Genomic DNA, 20,501 nt, shown 5'->3' with positions numbered 1-20,501 from the left:
AAACGGTAAAACTTACAAGTTACAACTGTTCTTTTGTTAAATAAAATGAATTAAAAAAGAAAACAATTTCCGTTGCCGGGAATCGAACCCGGGTCTCCTGGGTGAAAGCCAGATATCCTAACCGCTGGACGACAACGGATCTTTAATTTTGGGAACTCCATTACTTATATTATTACATTGTTTTCCTCTAATATTATATGAAAAATATTAAAAAATTATTACAATTTGTTATTTTTTGTCATTAGTTTTAGTCATTAATACAATTTTTTTAGTCTAATAATATAACATCATACTTTAACTCAAAATTTTAAATATTAATAACTAATTAAATAATTAAAAAGCAAAAATAATATATTTTTATGGCTCGTTAAAACTTTTCATATATTATATTATAAGTCAACGTCACTCGTGAATCATGGGAAAGATTTATCCCGTTTATTCTATGATCTCAGCTTACGTATAGAAAGTCCAAATGCTGAGCCTTTGAAAATAAAATGGTTTGGAACATTGCCATATGACCACATCCTACAAAAGTCGGTATTGTAAATTTGTAATTTCCGAGTTCTAACCTACAAAATCATTAGTACTAATAGCAAAACTGTAGAAACTCTTGTATGTTTTTAATATATAGTCAATACGATGAATTTTATCAATGCTTTAGTCCTGTGATTTATTATACATCATATTATTTTTCTAGTATCACACTTGGTTCATGAGATTCTTCAATTAAAAAGTTGTCTCATTTGGCGATAAATGATGTACAATGGATAATAAAATTGTATGTAAATAAAAAATTAAAAAATAGAGACTAAATTAAATTTCTATATTGTATTTAGTATAGAATATAATAAATTTAATTATGTCTCAATTTTATATTTGGTTTAAAATAAAGATAGAAATTGAAGAATAAATTTTAAATTTAAAAATTTAAATGAAAATATTTTTAAAACAAAATATTACAAAAATTTCAATCACTATCACTAAAAATTTTAGTACTGTTATTTTTTAGAAGTATTTGAATATATCAAAATTTTGTGTCTCGAAATTAAAATTTAAATTCCTATTTCCAATCTCCAAACATATTACTAGGATCACAATCTCCTAATTTCAATTCCTGTCCCAGAAAATAAATGACTCATTTCCAGTCCGAGAAAACGAATGACAGTCTAATAACATTGCTACACTACTACACAACAAGGCAAGAGATCGTAGTTATAAAAAAGGAATGATTGAAACCAAATCGAGTACTAGGGTGGGGGATCACAGGAGAATTGAAGAAACAGGAATTTGTAGATTGTCACACTAATAAGTGGACCTTTTTTGATAAAGTAATAAGTAGATATCTTAGTATCTTACACAAACCAGAATTGACATGACTTTACAATTAAAGCAACATAAAATTAATTAAGATGTATAACTTAAAGAGGGAAAAAGACAAAGCCTTATTCATTAATTTATTTTAAAATTATAAAACAATTCTATCAGCACAATTTATTGCCAAGAGCTGAAGCCTCTACTTTTCAGATACTCCCGCCAGGGTAAACGCAAGCATTGTAACCTACAAAGAGGAGGAAGAGGAAGATCGTGTTAAACACGGTAAAATACAATGTATGATATGAAACCTATATTATTCTTGGTCTAAGCAAGAAAACTTACTTGGGTTTTGGGAAGTCAACGTTGCTGATTGAGAGAAATCACAATTCCATGGATTCTTGCCATATGTTTGGTAGTACAGATTCATGGCAAAGGCAGCATGGGACGCAACTGTGTTAGGCTCAAAACAGGTACCTCCGGGTTGAATTGGTCCACAGTCTATGCCTTCACTACTACAGGCATAGTCGAGGTTTGCCTGCAACTGAGCATCGGATGCTCCTGCTTTAGGAACACACCATCCGGCTGCCGTAGTAGGTGCAGGAGTTTTAGGACTACTTGGGGGAATCTGTACAGGCAAATAAATAACACAAGACAATTTGTTACTGAAAATCGCAACTAGCGAAATGTTTCGGACACTCAATACAGGTTAGAGCAATTTCCTCACCTGCTGGCTAGACTTGGCCAAGCCAACATCATATGACACGCTAAGATCAGTTTTGTACAGGCCAAAGGCGCGCTCAGATCCCGGGCCTGGTTTCAAATCCTCATCGTAGAGTGCAAAAATATAAGTGTCGACTGATTTCCCAGGCATCAAAGGGGTACCAACCAATGATCTAAGATGATTGATCAGATTCCCATTGTAGGCCTTGGCATTATCAACACTTGGTCCTACTTCATTGTTGTCACCGCGAGCGGGCCACCCAGTCTCAGCAACCACAATTTCAATGTCTTGGTACCCCATAGCACTTAAAGCAGAGTGTACTGCATCGACCTATTACAACAGTTAACCCACATCAAAAAGAAAGCTGCAAATGGCGCAAATTACAACAAACCAAATGAGTTTATTAGATGAATGATTTCCATTTTGATTGAATCATCAGCAAAGTTACTCACTGTGTGGCATTTTCTTTGATATTCCATATGATAAAAGAGATATAAAGTTTTACCAACCAATATCATAGTCAGTCACTAGGCTAGGTATGGTCCATTTTTCTTTTCCATGTCCATCAATTATTGAAACTTTGGAAGGACTCATTCAGTCATTTGCGAATTGTGACCATATTGGGGGAAGCCAGGCTGTCTTCCAATCAAAGTCATTTGGAGGACTTAGGTGATAAATCTACAGACTCATTATTTCAAAGGGGAATAAGAAAAGGAAGGACAGGGTATGCTCCATCCACCCTCTTTAATTATATAACTGAGAAAGATAAGAACAATAACTCCACTCTTATGCCTATAACGCCAAAAATCCTAATTAGAAACCTTTCTTTGGCTACAATACAAGATACACACATTTAACTCGATTAGTCCAAATTACGTAACTCATGTATGACATCTAACATAATCTTCTATTTCTATGTAATTGTAAACTACATCTACATCTAAACACATCTAACATCTTAATTTGACACGGCATTTCTAAATCTAGTCACTCATTGCATAATAAAGCCATAATACTACAAATCAAACAATGATAATAAATAATATAAGTTACTTTCGGTTTGAAAAATATATCAACTTGAAGAATATTAAGACCGTGGTGTCACAGTTCAACGAGAGATAAATATACAACAAATGCGAACCGACCACAGAGGAACAAAGTTAAAGAATCAGTGCAAAGATTGTAGACACGTGGATCGAATGTGGAAAAACAAGAGTAAAACTAAAGGTATGCAACTTTAATTTAAAAAAATAAATAAACAAAAGAAAAGATAACGTACGGACCTGAGCATCGAACATGTTGGTGTAGAGCTTTCCGTTACCCGAGTCAACTCGGCCCGAGTTAGGCTGAAAGAGGCAAAATGCAAGCGTTTCAGGTCTAGGGTCGCTCTGGTAAGCAAAGAACGGGTAAGGGTTAATGGTGAGAGGAGATTTGTTGTCTCTCTGAAAAGAAAGTAATTGTTTCAGTGTGTCTTGGAGAGCTGGGTTGAACGACCCCGTGGACGGAGGATCCGACTGAGTCAACACCGCCATCGAGTGCACCGTCGACACCTTGATCTTCCCGCCCAGCGATGCAGAGTTCAGCGCATTTTGGACATTTCGAATCGCCGGTACCAGCTGTGAGGTTAGGCCCTGGTCGCCGGAGGTCAAGACCTCGTTGCCGACGGTGATGAGGGTGATGTTGCTTGCTGGGTAGTAGGGTAGCACGTTCGCGTTAACCCACTGAGCCGCCGCGTTCGGATCGGACGCCAGGTTCGGAATGTCGCCGTTGGCGGCACCGACGACGATTGAGATGCCGGAGTTGGCCAGGGCATTGATGATAGCGGGATCGGCGCCGTAGAGACGGATTTTTCCGATGGTGGTGGACTTGAGGAGCTTTGCGGTGGCGTCTGGCGGTGGGAGGTTGTCGGCGACCTGACCATAGTTTACGCCGATGAAGGACTGTGACTCTGGCAAAACAGGCGAGAAAATGAAAGAGAAGTTAATTAGGAAGTGATAGTAAGAGAAAGAGTAAATTAAAAAGAAAATAGGCAATAATGAGAATAGTTTGAGAATTCTTCTTTTTCACTTTCCTTGAAAGAAAGTGACCAGAAAGTAAGATTGCTTTTCCGGCTAAAAGGTAAAGAAAGTTATGAAAAAGGGACGTAAGGATTAACCAGCGAAGCGGAGAGTGAGAGTGGTGGCCAATAGCAATAGATAAAAGCAGAGGAAGATTGAAGGGCGCAAAGGTGTGATTGCATCCATGGCTTTCTAAGAAGAAAATTATAGCTAATTAAACTTGGCTCATAATCCGCTAATTAATCTTTCAGGTGGGAGTGCAGGGTGCTGCCTGCTGTGATGTTGCGCTCTTAATTAGTCACTGCTTGCTATGATATATAGTGGGAGCGTGAGACTGAGGAATGAACAGCAAAGAGAAACGACAAAAATTGAATTGAATAAAGAGAAAGAAGTCGAGTGGTAGAATGAAAGAGGATGTCCGGTATCTAGAAATCGAAACTACAACTAAGAAGAAGAAGGAGCAGTGAAGTGAGAGCTTATTAGTTGGAGCTTGGAGGGGGAGTTACCGTTGTACTATTATCAAGTATGAATAGGAGTTAATGTCAAGAGCCAATAGTAGTGAAGACGTATAGGTGAAGTTGTCTCGTTAAATGGGTGAGTTTCCGGGAAGGATTCAACCTTTTGATGTGCCATTGGTCCCAATCCCTAACAACTCATTTCCTCAAAGTAAACTATTTTACTGTTTGTTTGGGTTTACTAATTGACACACTCTGTTTTCGGATAAATGGGAAAAAGAGAACGTGGGGATCCATTGCAATGAAAAAATAAAACAAATAAGAGGATATTATTTGTAGACAAATGGCTTGGATAAATATACTTTATTTACATTAGCGAGGGACACTTTTTTTTTTTTTTTTTTGGGTCATGAGCGAGGGACACTTGAAAGACAAGTTATGCTCCGCGAAGGCTTTCCAGTTTCCATTGCTTCGAAGGCGGCATCGCATTCAGATTCTTGAAAAAATGGAAATCAATTAGTAGTAGGTCCAACGTCCAATGGGAAAATGATGTTTTTCTCAAGGTTTGAAAATTGAATTCACTGCTAAACTGGAAAATACAAAGATTGACAACCTTATGGTCAAATTGTTAATTTGTTATCGTAATTAAAGACCATTTATTTATCTAGAAACTAGGGTGGATTGGTGGAAGCTGGAGAGTAGATTTATAATTTATAATAAAAAGATATTCAAGTTTACTTTAAAGAAAGTTATTATTATAAAAACGCTTTTTAATTTTCATATTGGGGAGTGTTGGGTGTTTTGTGGGTATATGGGGTGAGAGAGTGAATAACTTGGCTGTGGTGTCAGGAAGGAGTGTAAAGCAGGAAACGGACCCAGCGTTTCCCCCCCAACACGAATCGGACCCAGCGATTCGTCCCCTACACGGCAATCGGACCCAGCGTTTCCTCTACAAGAATCGGACGCAGCGATAGGAGCAAACGGACGGTCCGATTCCTTGAGCATTCCACGTGTCGGAGAGGAGCTCCTCCCCAGAACGGTGCCCCAGCAGCCAGCATACCCCCCTTTCCCTTTCCCCCACTCCCTCACTCCGAACTATCCTTTTCAAAGTGAAAACCCATTTCTTGTTCTGTGAGTTCATCCTCCTCCTCCCTTCTTCTTCAAAAACCCTGCATGCAATTGAATCTGTGGAAATGGCTAAGAGACACAAGGCTAGAGATGTTGATCGTCCTGAACTTCACATTGTTAATTATTTGTCTAATCCTGATTATGTAAGTTAAATTTTTTAATTATTTGCAAATTTCTGTATTTTAATTAAATTTTGTAGAAAATTTTTTTGTATTTTATGGTTAAATGTTGCAGTTAGGTAGATAGATATATAAATGTTGATTGTTACAGATTTTGTAAGAATTTTTTGAGAGCAGTATTAGAAATTATAATTAATTAATATAAAATCTGATTATTAATTTTAAAATTATAATGTTAGCAATTTTTTTAATTTTTTTGTTATTATGTTTAGATATTGTTAGTTAATTGGAAATTATGTTAAAAAAAATTTTGTTAGACGGTTATTTTGATTAATGAATAAATTTTGATGATTAAAGTTATAAATTATGAATGTAAATTGTTTGTTATTATGTATAGATGTTGTTAGTTAGTTGGAGGAAATGTAAGATATTATTGTTGGAGATTATATATTTAGGATTTATTATAATTTTTTGTTGGAGAATATGTTAGAAATATTTTTGTAATACGAGTAGATATTGTAGTTTAGTAATTAACTTTTGTGATCAAGGTTGGAAATTATAATTCTGATGTTGTAATAGATTTAGAATTTGGAATTTAGAATTACTTAATTTACTTTTGTTATTAATTTAAGAATTTATAATTCGGAACTGCATCATTAATAACGAAATTTTTTAATATTAATTGCAAGGCCAATTTACTTAATACATAGTTCATTTGGGAAGAAAGGTAAATTATAAGAATTCAATTATAATTTAACTAAGAATACTATAGTAACGTTAATTTTGTATGTTGTTAGTTAGACAATGTTGTTCATATGTTGTTAGTAAATAGATGAGAAGTTATAGTTAATTAGTAAATTATTATGATTAATTTTAGGAAATTATAATTATAGGAATTATGATAACCTTTTGAAGTTATGTTTACCTGCTGTAGTCTGAAAATTTGTTAGTTATTTTTTAGTAATTGGGCTAGAAATTATGATTAATCGATGAAGTAGTAAGATTAATTTAAGTTGTAAATTAGTAATCATTTATGATTTGACTAGGAACATGTTATGTTTTTTCAGAGTTCACGGATGATCACATGTGACCACCCACTGCCTCCGGATCGGTACCATCCAAGTGTAGAGGATCATTTACGGGTAACTGGGTTTTATCATGCCTCTCAGATTGGAGTAGTCCAAGGACAGAAAGCATTGATAAATGCTTTAGTTGAGAGGTGGCGGCCGGAAACACACACCTTCCACCTTCCGATTGGTGAGTGCACAGTGACCCTTGAGGATGTAGCTGTTATTTTGGGCCTCCCGACGAACGGCCTTCCGGTTACGGGGATGACCTTGAGCAGCTTTGAAGCATTGGAGGGTAAGTGTTTCCATCAGTTTGGGGTTGCACCGAGAAAGGCCGACTGCAGAGGGAGCGGCATAAAAATGACATGGCTTAGGAATCTAAAAGAACGTATACAACTGACTGACGAAAACAGTATGCAGAGGTACGTCAAGTGCCACATTATGTTGTTATTGGGTACTATATTACTTGGAGACAAGTCAGGGGCATCTGTGCACTGGAAGTTTCTGCCTTTGCTCCGGGATTTTCATAGTATCAGTAATTTTAGTTGGGGATCGGCATGTTTGGCGCACCTATACCGGTCATTATGCCGGGCCTCTTGTTTTGATTGTAAAGAAATCGATGGTCCGTTAACACTGCTGCTAGGTTGGTTTTGGATCCGCCTACCGTATCTTGCGCCCCCTACTAGGGAACCACGCAGTTTTCCGCTTGCAAACAGGTAACATTGTCAACTTACTTGTTATGTTCATAATTCTATTTAAGATGTGCTAGTAACATAAATAATTTCAGGTGGCGTAACTGGGAGCGTGGTGACAATCGGTATAGATATCTTAGTCTCGCCTACTTTAGGGAGGCGTTAGATGAGGTTCAGGAAGGGCAGGTGTGTTTTTAATAGAAAATATTTGTCTTCAATTGAGGTTGATTGTTATTTTAATTGTAGTCACGTATGTCTTATGCTATGTTCAGTTCGTGTGGGTTGCTTATGGTGTGGATCGCATTGAACCGGGCATAATCCCAGAAGACATCTTCCTGCACGCAGTAGTCTGGAGCGCTACGGTTCCGTTGATTTCATTCGAATCTATTGAGTGGCATGCAACGGATAGAGTTAGAAGACAATTTGGTTTGGTTCAGGGAGTTCCATCTGAGGAAACAAATCTGGGAAGGGCACATGGAGAAACACTTGCTGGTCCTAAGAATCTTGACTGGGCCACAGCCCCGTCCCATTCATGTTGGATTATGCGCTGGACAAACAGGTATAATTACATTCTGTGTGAGTATGTGGAACCTTCACAGCATCCTTTGGATGTTTACATGGACTGGTATCGTGCACGGTATGGCAAGCATTTGAGATTGTCAAATGTTGTGGTTCAAGAGAACGATGAAGGTGAACAAGTAATGGATGATGAGGGTAACCCATCTATAAATGATGAGGGTAGCCCAGTAATGGAAGATGAGGGTAGCCCAGTTATTCATGTAGCCAATGAAGAACCGGTTTCACATTCACATCCACATCCACCTCTACCTCCAGCTTCCCAAGAACAATTTCAGGCCTCGGTACCATATCATGTTCAGACACAATATACCCCGTCATACCCAATAGATCAACAATATTGGAGTACTCCACAATGGGATGCTGGAGAGGGTGCTTCTTTTAGCCAGTTGCTTGGCTTCATGGCTGCGGATGCAGGGCAGTCACAATTTGGCCATCAACCTGAATTTATGCCCGGCAGGTATTCTTTGGACGCGAGGATTCCATGCCACACTGCCTCAGTTGCTTCTGGAGGTTTGGAAACTGGAGATTCCAGTAGAAGTGAAGGCGGTCGGGGGATCTTTACTAGCCGGAACCTACGGCGTGTATCAATGGGTCAGATTGAAGAAAATGCCGGGATAGGTGAGCATGAAACCGATCAGTATCTCGTGGAAGAACCGGATGATGAGGAGATGGATGAGGATCAAGAGGAGAGCGAGGATGACGAGATGGATGAGGATGAAGAATCCCGCAACAATGCTCCAGATGATGCGGATGATGCAGGTCCGACTTTATGATTATGTTTTGCACTTGTTGCTTTCTTTCTTTTTTTGCCTTTTTATCCCGTGTTTGCATCATATTGGATAGTCTCTTTCATTAAATTATGTACAGGTGAGACAGGTAAACATTACAATCTCAGGGTGGACCCGCCACGTCGGAGCGCTAATCGATACACCCCGTCCATGTTCAAGAAGGCCAAGAAGAAATGCAAGAACATCCTCGAGAACATAAAGTGGGCAACAAGAAAGTAGCTATGTATCTATGTTGAGTACTTGTATTTTGAATTTAATGTTGTGTATCTATGTTGAATACTTGTATTTTGAATTTAATGTTGTGTATCTATGTTGAATACTTGTATTTTGAAGTTAATGTTGTGTATCTATGTTGAATACTTGTATTTTGAAGTTAATGTTGTGTTTATGTGTTGAGTACTTGTATTTTGAAGTTAATAAGTCAGGGTATAATAAATGTTAAGTAAAAATAAGTCATTTACTAAATAATATTAACATATAATTTAATTTGCATAAATGTTAGTAACAGATTTTCTAGCCTGGTGGCAGCAGCTCCCTTTTATTATGGTTTACTCATATCATTATTAAAATAAAAATTAAACTTTCTTAAATATCTATAAATTAATATTTTTTGTTTTATTTTTGTTATTGATTAATTATATGATATGAATTAATATTAATCTTTTTTAACATATATTTAAATAGTGTAATAGTAATAGATACTAACTAATTAATGAATTAGAAAATAAGTTAATTTGATATCTAAGGTCATAAAGAAGTCTCAGGTCTCGTAAAGAAGTTTCATGAAATAACAATGTCCTGATAAACATAAACAAACGCGTAAAAATAAACAAGCAAATGCCATAAAGTAGTACAATGAAACATGATAGGCATAAAACTACTATCCTGGGTTACTCGGACCTACACCAGATGACCGACGGCATCTACTTCGGCTGTGTCCCTCGGCTCCACATTGCCGACAACGCCTAGGAGCACGTAACATTCGTGTGTCCATTTCGTTCAAGAAACGTGTCATCCTCGGGCGACCTTTGTTCGCCCGTCTCATGTTCGGATTCGGGACAAATCGAGGGCCGCTGTACACAGGCCACATAGTGGGATTGCCCAGTGGCCGAAACCTAGCTCGGTAAACCCTTCGAACTTGGTCCATCTTGTAAACTTCGTGGACATACACTCGCCAATCCAGTCGCTGATTCGCACAACATGCAAAAACATGTCGACAGGGAATCCGATCCACCTAAAACTCACCACAGTCACAGCGTTGTTGACGGAGATCGACGGCATACTCAGTTCCAGCTGGCATCTCACGAACCTCGAAGACCTCATTCATCCTATCGAAGCAATTAACCTGGATGTTAGAACTTGCAAGTTGATTGGCATTCAACTTCGACGTGACAACCTCAGAAAAAACATGTCCAGCTGTTATCCGCGACTCCGCCTCGGCTCTTTTTCTAGTGAACAACTCGTTAAACCTGTAGAATGTGGCTTTCACAAGTGCAGTTATAGGAAGATTGCGTGCCCCCTTCAACACGGAGTTGATGCATTCCACTAGGTTTGTCGTCATGTGACCCCAGCGGTAGCCACCGTCATACGCCAACGCGTACTGTTCGCGTGGGATTCGGTTCAGCCAGTTGGTATATGCCTCGCCCCGTTCACGTAAACGCTGGTAGCGCTGTTCGTACTCGCGCACCGTCCTCGAATAACCTGGACAACAATCAAGGCCACACAAGAGAAGAATTCATGAGAAAATCTGCTGGAAGGTAACTCGGTTAATAAGGAAATTATAGTTACTTAACATTTACCTATATTGACCACAAGTTTTTGCAGGTACGGTGCCTTGAACTTTCTCAAGAAGTTCGACTCTATATGCCTGATGCAAAACATGTGGAATGCTCTCGGGGGCGACCAAGCTCCGTTGCTCCGGGCAATAGCTGCATTGATGGATTCGTGCCTGTCAGAAATCAGTCCCACACCATCCCTAGTCACAACATGTTGTCGCAGGTTACTAAGAAAAAAGTGCCATGCATCAGAAGTCTCCCCCTCCACAATTGCGAACGCAATAGGGACGATATTATTGTTACCATCCTGTGAAACGGCGACCAACAAACAACCCTTATACTTTCCGTACAAGTGAGTCCCATCAACCTGGACAACTGGCTTGCAGTGTCTGAACGCTCTAATGCAGGGGTAATAACTCCAGAAGACTCTATGCAATACCCGGATATCAGTTACTTCCTCATCACCTTGATATGCAGACATAGTCTCGAAATGGACGATTGCTGATGGCTCCTTGTTACACATGGCCTGAAACCAAATAGGCAAAGCTTCATATGATGCTTCCCAACCGCCAAATATTTTTTCCACTGCTTTTTGTTTCGCCAACCATGCCTTCCGATAGCTGACGGTGTAATTGAACTTCGACTGCACTTCCGCAATAACTGATTTCACCTTTATTGACGGGTCAGCCTCAACCAACGGCTTTATTGCTTCCGCAATTGTGTTCGAATCCAGCTTCGAATGATCCTGAGAAATAGTGGCTCTAGTACAAGTGTGAGAACCGTTGTACCTCCTTATAACCCAACAATACTTTCTGCTGATCATGCTAACCCTGATAAGCCAATCACACCCTGATCCATATTGTGTACACTTCGCATAGAAGGTCAACGGCTCCGACTCATACACACGGTAGTCTACGCCTCTTCGGATGGTATAATCTTTCACCGCCATCATAACAGCTTCCCTACAACTGAATTCCATTCCGATTGCAAATTCACCATTTGCAACCATAGGAATTTCTACCACAACGACAGCCAAATCAAATTAATTTAAGGCAAATACATTTAATAACTTAAAGACTACGTCAATGCTCCCTATATCCCCATCAATATAAATATTATTCCTATCTATCATGTTGTCATCCCACTTTTAACATCCTACAAACATAAACACATAAAAAACTTTGGACGAATGCACACAACTTAATTTTCACGTGACTTATATTCTTATTTACATCTATCAACATAGATTATTTCCCAAAGTCTACTACTTTTTATATTTATATGTTAATACGTACCGGCACTCATATATTCCGGAAACTCCGGCGCATGCATGGCTTCCAAGTCCAGAACCCGCATGAAGGACGGCTCCTCAAAGGGATCTTCGTTTGCAAGTGCATGTGCAACGTCTTCCACATTTGGACCCACCACCCCGTCACCTTGATCTTCTTCTCCTTCTGGAGCAACAGCTTCGTAATTGCTTTCAAACTCTTCCTCACTGTCACTATCATATTCTTCCTCTTCAATATTTCGGTCCACTTCAGATTGTTCGAATTCGACGTACAACTCTATCACCGATATCTGACCGCGACTTTCAAAATACATTGAAAACATCTCCTGCATACTCGCTTCGTCGGTTACATACTTGGTTTGATACTGCACGAAACCACCAAATACCGGTATGGGATATCTATATACCATACATGATATTTTCTTGGATATTTGAAAACCTATCTTCTTACAAATCACACCTTTTAGCTCCTCGAATGAGATTGTGAAAGGGATTACAATATCTAACGGCTTCTCACAACTAAATCTCACTCCTTCGGGTGTTTCTAATAGAATCTGACCGAAATAATATACTCTAACTGTAACTCTATCAACCATTTTTCATACTCTCATACATAAATATCTAGTGAACTCTCATTTACTCTTGGAGTTCAAATGAAATAACACAGACTCAATGACAAGTACAATAGAAACAGGGGAGGAAGAAGGGAAGAAGACGCTGAACAGTAAAGAGGAATCAGATTTGAGGAGTTCATCCGAGTTTTCAAAACACACACATATATATATATATACAAATCGGACCCACCGAATCCTACTAAAAAAATTTCACTTTTTTTTTCTTCTGCAAAACGGACCCAGCGACCCCTACAACAAAAAAAAAAAAACTCCCTCCCACAAATCGGACCCAACGACTCCATTAAACAAAAAAAAATTCACCTGCCCCACCAAACGGACCCAACGATTCCTTGAGTAAAAAAAAAAAAAAATCAGAAAACCGCAAACGTACCGAGCGACTCCAGTTTCATAGACAACAAAAAAAAAAATCAACATTGCACCCTTAACGAATCGGACCCAACGATTCCCATATACAATTTCAACTTTGATTCCCGCCCACGCCAATCGCTGGGTCCGAATGCCCGCCTGCCATGGATCAGAAAAACCTGTCCCACACCATTGTCTAACACCTCCATTTCCCATATCTCTGCACAACTCATTCTCCATCCCAATATTGAAAAAACTGAGCCTTATAAAAAGACCCATAATTTTAAAATTTGCTAAAGTGGCAAATAAGTGAAATAATTATAAATTATTTTAAGAGAAAATTATATTCTGATGTGATAAGAATGGGACGTGGATGTCTATTTTTACGTGGAGTTTACTTTTTTAAGGAAAAATTAATTTTAAATGTATGTTGAAATTAGACTCCCCGTACATGTATAAATAGAGGTCTATTGCCTCTAAGAAAAACACAAGCAAACTATAATAATCTTTTTTTTTACGGAGCAATATTTCTCTCTCTCTTTTATACTCTTCTTTTTCTTTACATACAATACTACTTATATTAGTAATATATAAGTTACTTTTATTATATCAAAATAATTATAATAGTAAATATTAATACAAGAGTTTTATATTTATATTTTTCTATCTTATATTTATATCTTCCTTATTTATTTATTTCACAACACGTTATCAGCACGAGACTCTGATCAAATTTTTAAAGAAGACTCAGGTAACAAATTTTCATTATGTCGAAACTCTCTCATCTTGAATTCAATGCTCTTGATATATCTGGAAACAATTATTTATCATGGATGCTAGAAGCTGAAATTCATCTTGATTCAATGGATCTTGGAGATACCATTAAGGCCGAAAATAATGCATCCCAAAAAGGATAAAGCCAAAGCCATGATTTTTCTTCGTCGTCATCTTGACGAAGGATTGAAAAATGAATATCTCACATTAAAAGATCATGCAGATCTTTGGAAAGACCTTGAAGAAAGGTATAATCATAAAAAAACGGTGATACTTCCTCAAGCCCGATATGAATGGACGCACTTACGTCTGCAGGATTTGAAATCCATAAATGAATATAATTCTGCAATGTTTCGAATCACCTCACGAATGAAATTATGTGGGAAAAAGATAACTGATCATGATATGTTAGAGAAAACTTTCTCAACCTTCCATGCCTCGAATGTGCTCCTACAGCAGCAGTATCGAGAAAAAGGGTTTAAAAAATATTCTGAGTTAATTTCTTGTCTTCTTGTTGCTGAACGAAACAATGAGTTGCTTTTAAAGAATCATGAAGCACGTCCAGCTGGCACCGCCCCATTTTCTGAAGTAAATGCGGCAAATCATTGGCAAAGTTCTAGTAGCAAGAAAAATTATGGAAGGAAAAGGAATTATATTCAAAAGAGAGGATCTCACCAGAAGTAGGATCAAGAAAGAAATATCGGGTAAAATAAATCAGTAGAGGATAAGTATTTCTGTTGTGGTGGAAAGTGCCATTGGTCTCGTACCTGCCGTACCCCAAGGCACCTAGTCGATCTTTACCAGGCATCTTTGAAAAAGGACGACAAGAGAAAAGAGTCGAATTTTGTTTCAAATAATGTTGAAAATTCCACCACTCATTATGATGTATCTGATTTCTTTGAGGATCCTGAAAGAAATATTGGTCATTTGATCAATGATGGAATAGTTTAATATGTGAGATTTTAAGTATTCATGTAAATAAATAATGTAAAGTCTATGTATTTAAGTTTCAAATATGATGTATATAAATAATAAAATATTAATGTTTATGAATTTTGAAATCATTAAATATGTCATGTAAAAATAAAATTTTAGTATATAACATTATTTTTAGGGCAATTTACGCTTATAAATTGTTTGAGCCCCAATATTACGCAAATACATTGTTTCAGTTTTATATACGCAAATGCGTTGTTTCACTATTTTATGTAAACCGCTAGCGGTTTACAAGTGTGCATAAACCGCTACAACCAGCCGCGGTTTATGTGTGTGAGTGTGTGAGTGTAAACCGCTGCTGGCAGCAGCGGTTTACGTGCGTGTGTGTGAGTGTAAACTGCTACTGGCAGCAGCGGTTTACGTGTGTTTGTGTGTGAGTGTAAACCGCTATAGGCTATAGCGGTTCACGTGTACTGTGCTGCCTATATAGTCAAATTATAAAAAATTAAATAAAAATTAACTAAGTTCCATACAAAACTAAGTTCCATACAAAAGAACATGTATTAATAGAAATAATTAAAAATTTTATATGAATAATGAGTACTAAAAATTCCAATACAAAAATATAACAATATGCATTAGAGAATGTAAAAAAAAATTCTAAAAAAACATATTACGATGAACAAACAAAATAAGTGTAAAATTGATTAAAAAATCAAAACTTATAAAAACTGATAATTATTCTTGATTTTTTTATTACAAATAAAATCGAATGGCAAAATTAGCAAAAAAATAATATTTTTTTAAATTATTTTTCATTTTAATAATTGAACAGAGCGTAAAAACTACACTTAGTTATTTCCAGTGAACAAAAATTAAAACATAGAAGTCATGTTTGTCTTTAAAGAAAAAAAACAGACAAACAAAAAATTCTGATATTTAACAAGAAAAGTCTAATTAAAAAGATGTTGCAGCGAGTACAATACATAAGACTATATTAAAATCCACGATTATAAAAATAAGTTAAAATATAAATATAAAATATATATTAAAAATAATTAAATAATATATATTTATATATAAATATATAATAATTAATTTTAATAATTTATTTTAGTATATAAATAATATTTTTAATCAAACATATACAAAATAAAAAGATACGTGAGTACATAAAAATAGGGAGATATAGTTCAGTTAGAGAGTAAATTACACCAAAAACAAGAACAAAAAATACTGTTTTAATATATTATGTGTATAATACAGATATAGTTCAGTTAGAGAGTAAATTACACCAAAAACAAGAACAAAAAATACTGTTTTAATATATTATGTGTATAATACACCTATATATCTCCCTATTTTTATGTACTCGCGTATCTTTTTATTTTGTATATGTTTGATTAAAAATATTATTTATATACTAAAATAAATTATTAAAATTAATTATTATATATTTATATATAAATATATATTATTTAATTATTTTTAATATATATTTTATATTTATATTTTAACTTATTTTTATAATCGTGGATTTTAATATAGGCTTATGTATTGTACTCTGCAACATCTTTTTAATTAGACTTTTCTTGTTAAATATCAGAATTTTTTGTTTGTCTGTTTTTTTTCTTTAAAGACAAACATGACTTCTATGTTTTAACTCTTGTTCACTGGAAATAACTAAGTGTAGTTTTTACGCTTCAATTATTAAAATGAAAAATAATTTAAAAAAATATTATTTTTTTGCTAATTTTACCATTCGATTTTATTTGTAATAAAAAAATCAAGAATAATTATCAGTTTTTATAAGTTTTGATTTTTTTAATCAATTTTACATTTATTTTGTTTGTTCATAGTAATATGTTTTTTTAGAATTTTTTTTACATTCTCTAATGCATATTGTTATATTTTTGTATCGGAATTTTTAGTACTCATTATTCATATAAAATTTTTAATTATTTCTATTAATACATGTTCTTTTGTATGGAACTTAGTTTTGTATGGAACTTAGTTAATTTTTATTTAATTTTGTATAATTTGACTATATAGGCAGCACACTACACGTAAACCGCTATAGCCTATAGCGGTTTACACTCACACACAAACACACGTAAACCGCTGCTGCCAGCAGCAGTTTACACTCACACACACGCACGTAAACCGCTGCTGCCAGCAGCGGTTTACACTCACACACTCACACACATAAACCGCAGCTGGTTGTAGCGGTTTATGCACACCTGTAAACCGCTACTGCCAGTAGCGGTTTACATAAAATAGTAAAACAACGCATTTGCGTTTATAAAACTGAAACAATGTATTTGCGTAATATTGGGGCTCAAACAATTTATAAGCGTAAATTGCCCTTATTTTTATGTACAGCGTTTCTTAAAAAAATAATTCCGATCAAGTATTCAATTCAACTGTGCATACTACTCATTTTATTATTATTTGTCTTTGAAGAAAACGGCAAGGATATATAATGAAGATGTATGCCTTGCGGATAGTGCAAGTTTGCACACTATTCTCAAAAGTGATATATATTTTACCCATCTAATGCCAAAAGAATAATGTGTTAATACTATTATTGGCTTAGGCAATGTGATTGAAGGCTCCAGAAGAGCTATAATTTTGTTTTCCGGAGGAACAAAATTCATAATAAATAATGCACTGTTGTCTACCAAGTCTCGAAGAAACTTGTTGAGCTTTAAAGATATTTGTCGAAATAGATATCATGTTGAGACACTAAATGAGGGAGATCATGAGTATTTATGTATCACAACTCATGATTCAAATAAGAAAGCTATATTAGAAAAATTACCCTCACTTTCATCTGGGTTATATTATACCAAAATTAGTGCAATTGAATCACATGCCACTGTAAACTAGAAGTTTACTAGCTCAAATGAATTCATAACTTAGCATGATAGATTGGGTCATTCGGGAACAACCATGATAAGGAGAATTATTGAAAACTCTCATGGACATTCACTAAAGAACTAGAAGATTTCTTAAATCTAGTGAATTTTATTATGCTGCATGTTCTCAAGGGAAGTTATTTTTAAGGCCATCACCAGTAAAGATTGGATTGGAGTCCCCTGAATTCCTAGAAAGGATTCAAGGTGATATATGTGGACCTATTCATCCACCATGTGGATCTTTTAGATATTTTATGGTCCTGATAGACGCATCTTCGAGATGGTCACATGTGTGCTTATTGTCTTCTCGCAACCTGGCGTTTGCGAGATTACTGGCTCAAATTATTCGATTAAAAATACAATTTCCAGAAAATCCAATCAAAGCAATTCGTCTTGATAATGCTGGTGAATTTACTTCCCAAGCTTTTGATGCTTATTGTATGGCTAATGGAATAATTGTTGAACATCCAGTAGCTTATGCTCACACACAAAATGGGTTAGTATAATCACTTATTAAACGCCTCCAATTAATTGCTAGACCCTTGCTTATGAGAACAAATCTCCCAACTTTAGTTTGGGGTATGCTATTTTACATGCTGTAACACTTATTCGTTTGAGGCCAACGAGTTACCATCAGTTCTCTCCTATTCAATTAGCATTTGGCCAACAGCCAAATGTTTTCCATTTAAGAATATTTGAGTGTGCGATATATGTTCCCATTGCACCACCTAATCGCACTAAAATAGGACCCCAAAGAAAATTGGGGATATATATTGGATATTATTCTCCCTCTATAGTGAGGTATCTTAAAATACAAACTGGAGATGTATTTAAAGCCCGGTTTGCGGATTGTCATTTTGATGAATCAAAATTTCAAACATTAGGGGGAGAGAATAAGCTTTCTGAAAAGGAACTTAATTGGAATGCATCATCATTGATGCATTTAGATCCTCGATAAAGGCAATGTGAACTGGAAGTTCAAAAGATTATACATTTGCAAAGAATAGCAAATGAATTGCCTGATGCATTTTCTGATACAAAGAGGATAACCAAATCTTATATACCAGCAAAAAATGCCCCAATTCGAATTGATATCCCAGTAGGACAAGTAGCCATTGAAGTAAATTCACGCCAGAAGCGTGGCAGGACTGTCGGTTCCAAAGACAAAAATCCTCGAAAGAGAAAAGAGGTAAATATTATTCTTGTTGAAAAAGACATAGTAAAGACACTTGCAGTTGTCCAAAATTCTGATATAGTTTTAACGCCAGAAGATGTTCAGGTACCTGAAAATTGTGAAAATAACGAGATCTCGATAAATTATGTCTTTATAGGAGAGAAATGGGACCAAAATAAGACAATTGTCAATGAAATATTTGCATATAGCGTGGCATTAAATATCATGCATGAAAGTAAGGATCTTGAGCCAAGATCAGTCAAAAAATGTCGACAAAGGAATGATTGACCAAAATGGGAAGAAGCCATGAAGGCTGAGTTAGACTCACTTGCAAAACGTGAAGTCTTTGGACTTGTAGTCCGTACACCTGAAGATGTAAAACCTGTTGGATACAGGTGGGTATTTGTGAGAAAACGAAATAAAAAAAATGAAGTTGTGCGTTACAAAGCCTGTCTTGTGGCACAAGGTTTTTCATAAAGGCCCGGTATAGATTATGAAGAAACGTATTCCCCTATAGTGGATGCAATAACATTACGTTATTTGGTCAGTTTATCTGTATATCATAAACTGCATATGCATTTAATAGATGTGGTAACAGCCTATATACGGCTCATTAGATCGAGATATTTATATGAAAGTCCCTGAAGGACTAAAGATATCTAAACCATCCAATGAATATTCGCAAGGGTTATACTCAGTCAAATTGCAAAGATCTTTATATGGTTTGAAACAATCTGGACGAATGTGGTATAATCGTCTTACTGAGTATATGGCCAAAAATGGATTCAAGAATGATGATATATGTCCATGTGTTTTCATAAAGAAATCTGCATCTGGATTTATTATAATTGTTGTGTACGTTGATGATTTAAATATCATTGGGACTCCTGAAGAGATTCCAACAATTATAAAAACTCTAAAAGAAGAATTTGAGATAAAAGATATTGGAAGGACTAAATTTTGTCTCGGCCTACAGATCGAGCATATAAAAAATGGGATCTTTATTCATCAAACAACATACACAGAGAAGATCTTGAAGAGATTTTATATGGATAAGTCACATCGATTAAGTACTCCAATGATCGTAAGATCTTTGGATGTGAAAAAGGATCAATTTCGTCCTAAAGAAGAGAATGAAAATATCCTTAGTCTTGAAGTACGATATCTTAGTGCCATTGGAGCACTAATGTATCTTGCTAATAATACGTGACCTGACATATCATTCGCGGTGAATTTACTAGCAAGGTATAGTTCCTCTCCAACCAGAAGACAATTGAGTGGAATCAGGTGTGCTGATGAAATATCAGGTTTGAAGCAATGTAGATGACAGATTTATTGTCACAAAAGATATCTATAGGAAGAGGTGGTTGAATGTGAAATTCTTTCAATAACTTGAGCAACCAAATGAGCTCACAAGTGCCATTGGCTAAAGCTCTATATTCAGCTTTGGAGGATGATCTTGAAACCGTGGTCTGCTTCTTACTTTTTCAAGAGATGAGAATGTGGTTGATGATCGCTAAAAGTGGGTTAGGAATTTCACAAGAATAGCATTTCTCCGTTGCAAGTATAGTCCAAACCCAACAATTGACCATCAATCAAAGTTTAAATCAAAGATATCACAATTCAACACAAAATAACTGAGAGCATTAAATTCCGAGTCGTTCTCCCTAGGAATTGCAATGAAATGTTCAATTATTGGCTATGGAGAAAGTAGGATTTTGCTTGCAAATGGCAAG

The 20,501-nt window shown here is 36.0% G+C and overlaps 3 protein-coding genes and 1 non-coding gene across 4 annotated transcripts; 1 reads left to right on the top strand and 3 right to left on the bottom strand.

The window, feature by feature from the left end:
• Positions 1-67: 67 nt before the first annotated feature.
• TRNAE-UUC (transfer RNA glutamic acid (anticodon UUC)) lies at positions 68-139 on the bottom strand. Its single transcript has one exon. It is a non-coding gene; the product is annotated as a tRNA-Glu (tRNA).
• Positions 140-1,294: 1,155 nt separating this feature from the next.
• On the bottom strand, positions 1,295-4,770 carry LOC130940714 (glucan endo-1,3-beta-D-glucosidase-like). The gene is made up of 5 exons (XM_057868929.1): positions 4,191-4,770; positions 3,319-3,983; positions 2,039-2,365; positions 1,657-1,939; positions 1,295-1,558 (listed from the first exon to the last, which is right to left on the bottom strand). The coding sequence occupies exons 1-5, from the start codon at positions 4,276-4,278 to the stop codon at positions 1,521-1,523; spliced, it is 1,401 nt and encodes a 466-aa protein (XP_057724912.1). The 5' UTR covers positions 4,279-4,770; the 3' UTR covers positions 1,295-1,520.
• A 970-nt stretch (positions 4,771-5,740) lies between these two features.
• LOC130939868 (serine/threonine-protein phosphatase 7 long form homolog) lies at positions 5,741-9,139 on the top strand. Its single transcript, XM_057867933.1, has 5 exons — positions 5,741-5,818; positions 6,862-7,577; positions 7,649-7,739; positions 7,826-8,891; positions 9,000-9,139. The coding sequence occupies exons 1-5, from the start codon at positions 5,741-5,743 to the stop codon at positions 9,137-9,139; spliced, it is 2,091 nt and encodes a 696-aa protein (XP_057723916.1).
• Positions 9,140-10,154: 1,015 nt separating this feature from the next.
• LOC130939867 (uncharacterized) lies at positions 10,155-13,203 on the bottom strand. The gene is made up of 4 exons (XM_057867932.1): positions 12,989-13,203; positions 11,991-12,382; positions 10,720-11,712; positions 10,155-10,621 (listed from the first exon to the last, which is right to left on the bottom strand). The coding sequence occupies exons 1-4, from the start codon at positions 13,201-13,203 to the stop codon at positions 10,155-10,157; spliced, it is 2,067 nt and encodes a 688-aa protein (XP_057723915.1).
• Between the last annotated feature and the right edge of the window lie 7,298 nt (positions 13,204-20,501).

Source organism: Arachis stenosperma, chromosome 7, assembly GCF_014773155.1.
Source record: "Arachis stenosperma cultivar V10309 chromosome 7, arast.V10309.gnm1.PFL2, whole genome shotgun sequence".
NCBI lineage: Eukaryota > Viridiplantae > Streptophyta > Magnoliopsida > Fabales > Fabaceae > Arachis > Arachis stenosperma.
This window is presented reverse-complemented; position numbering and strand designations above follow the sequence as displayed.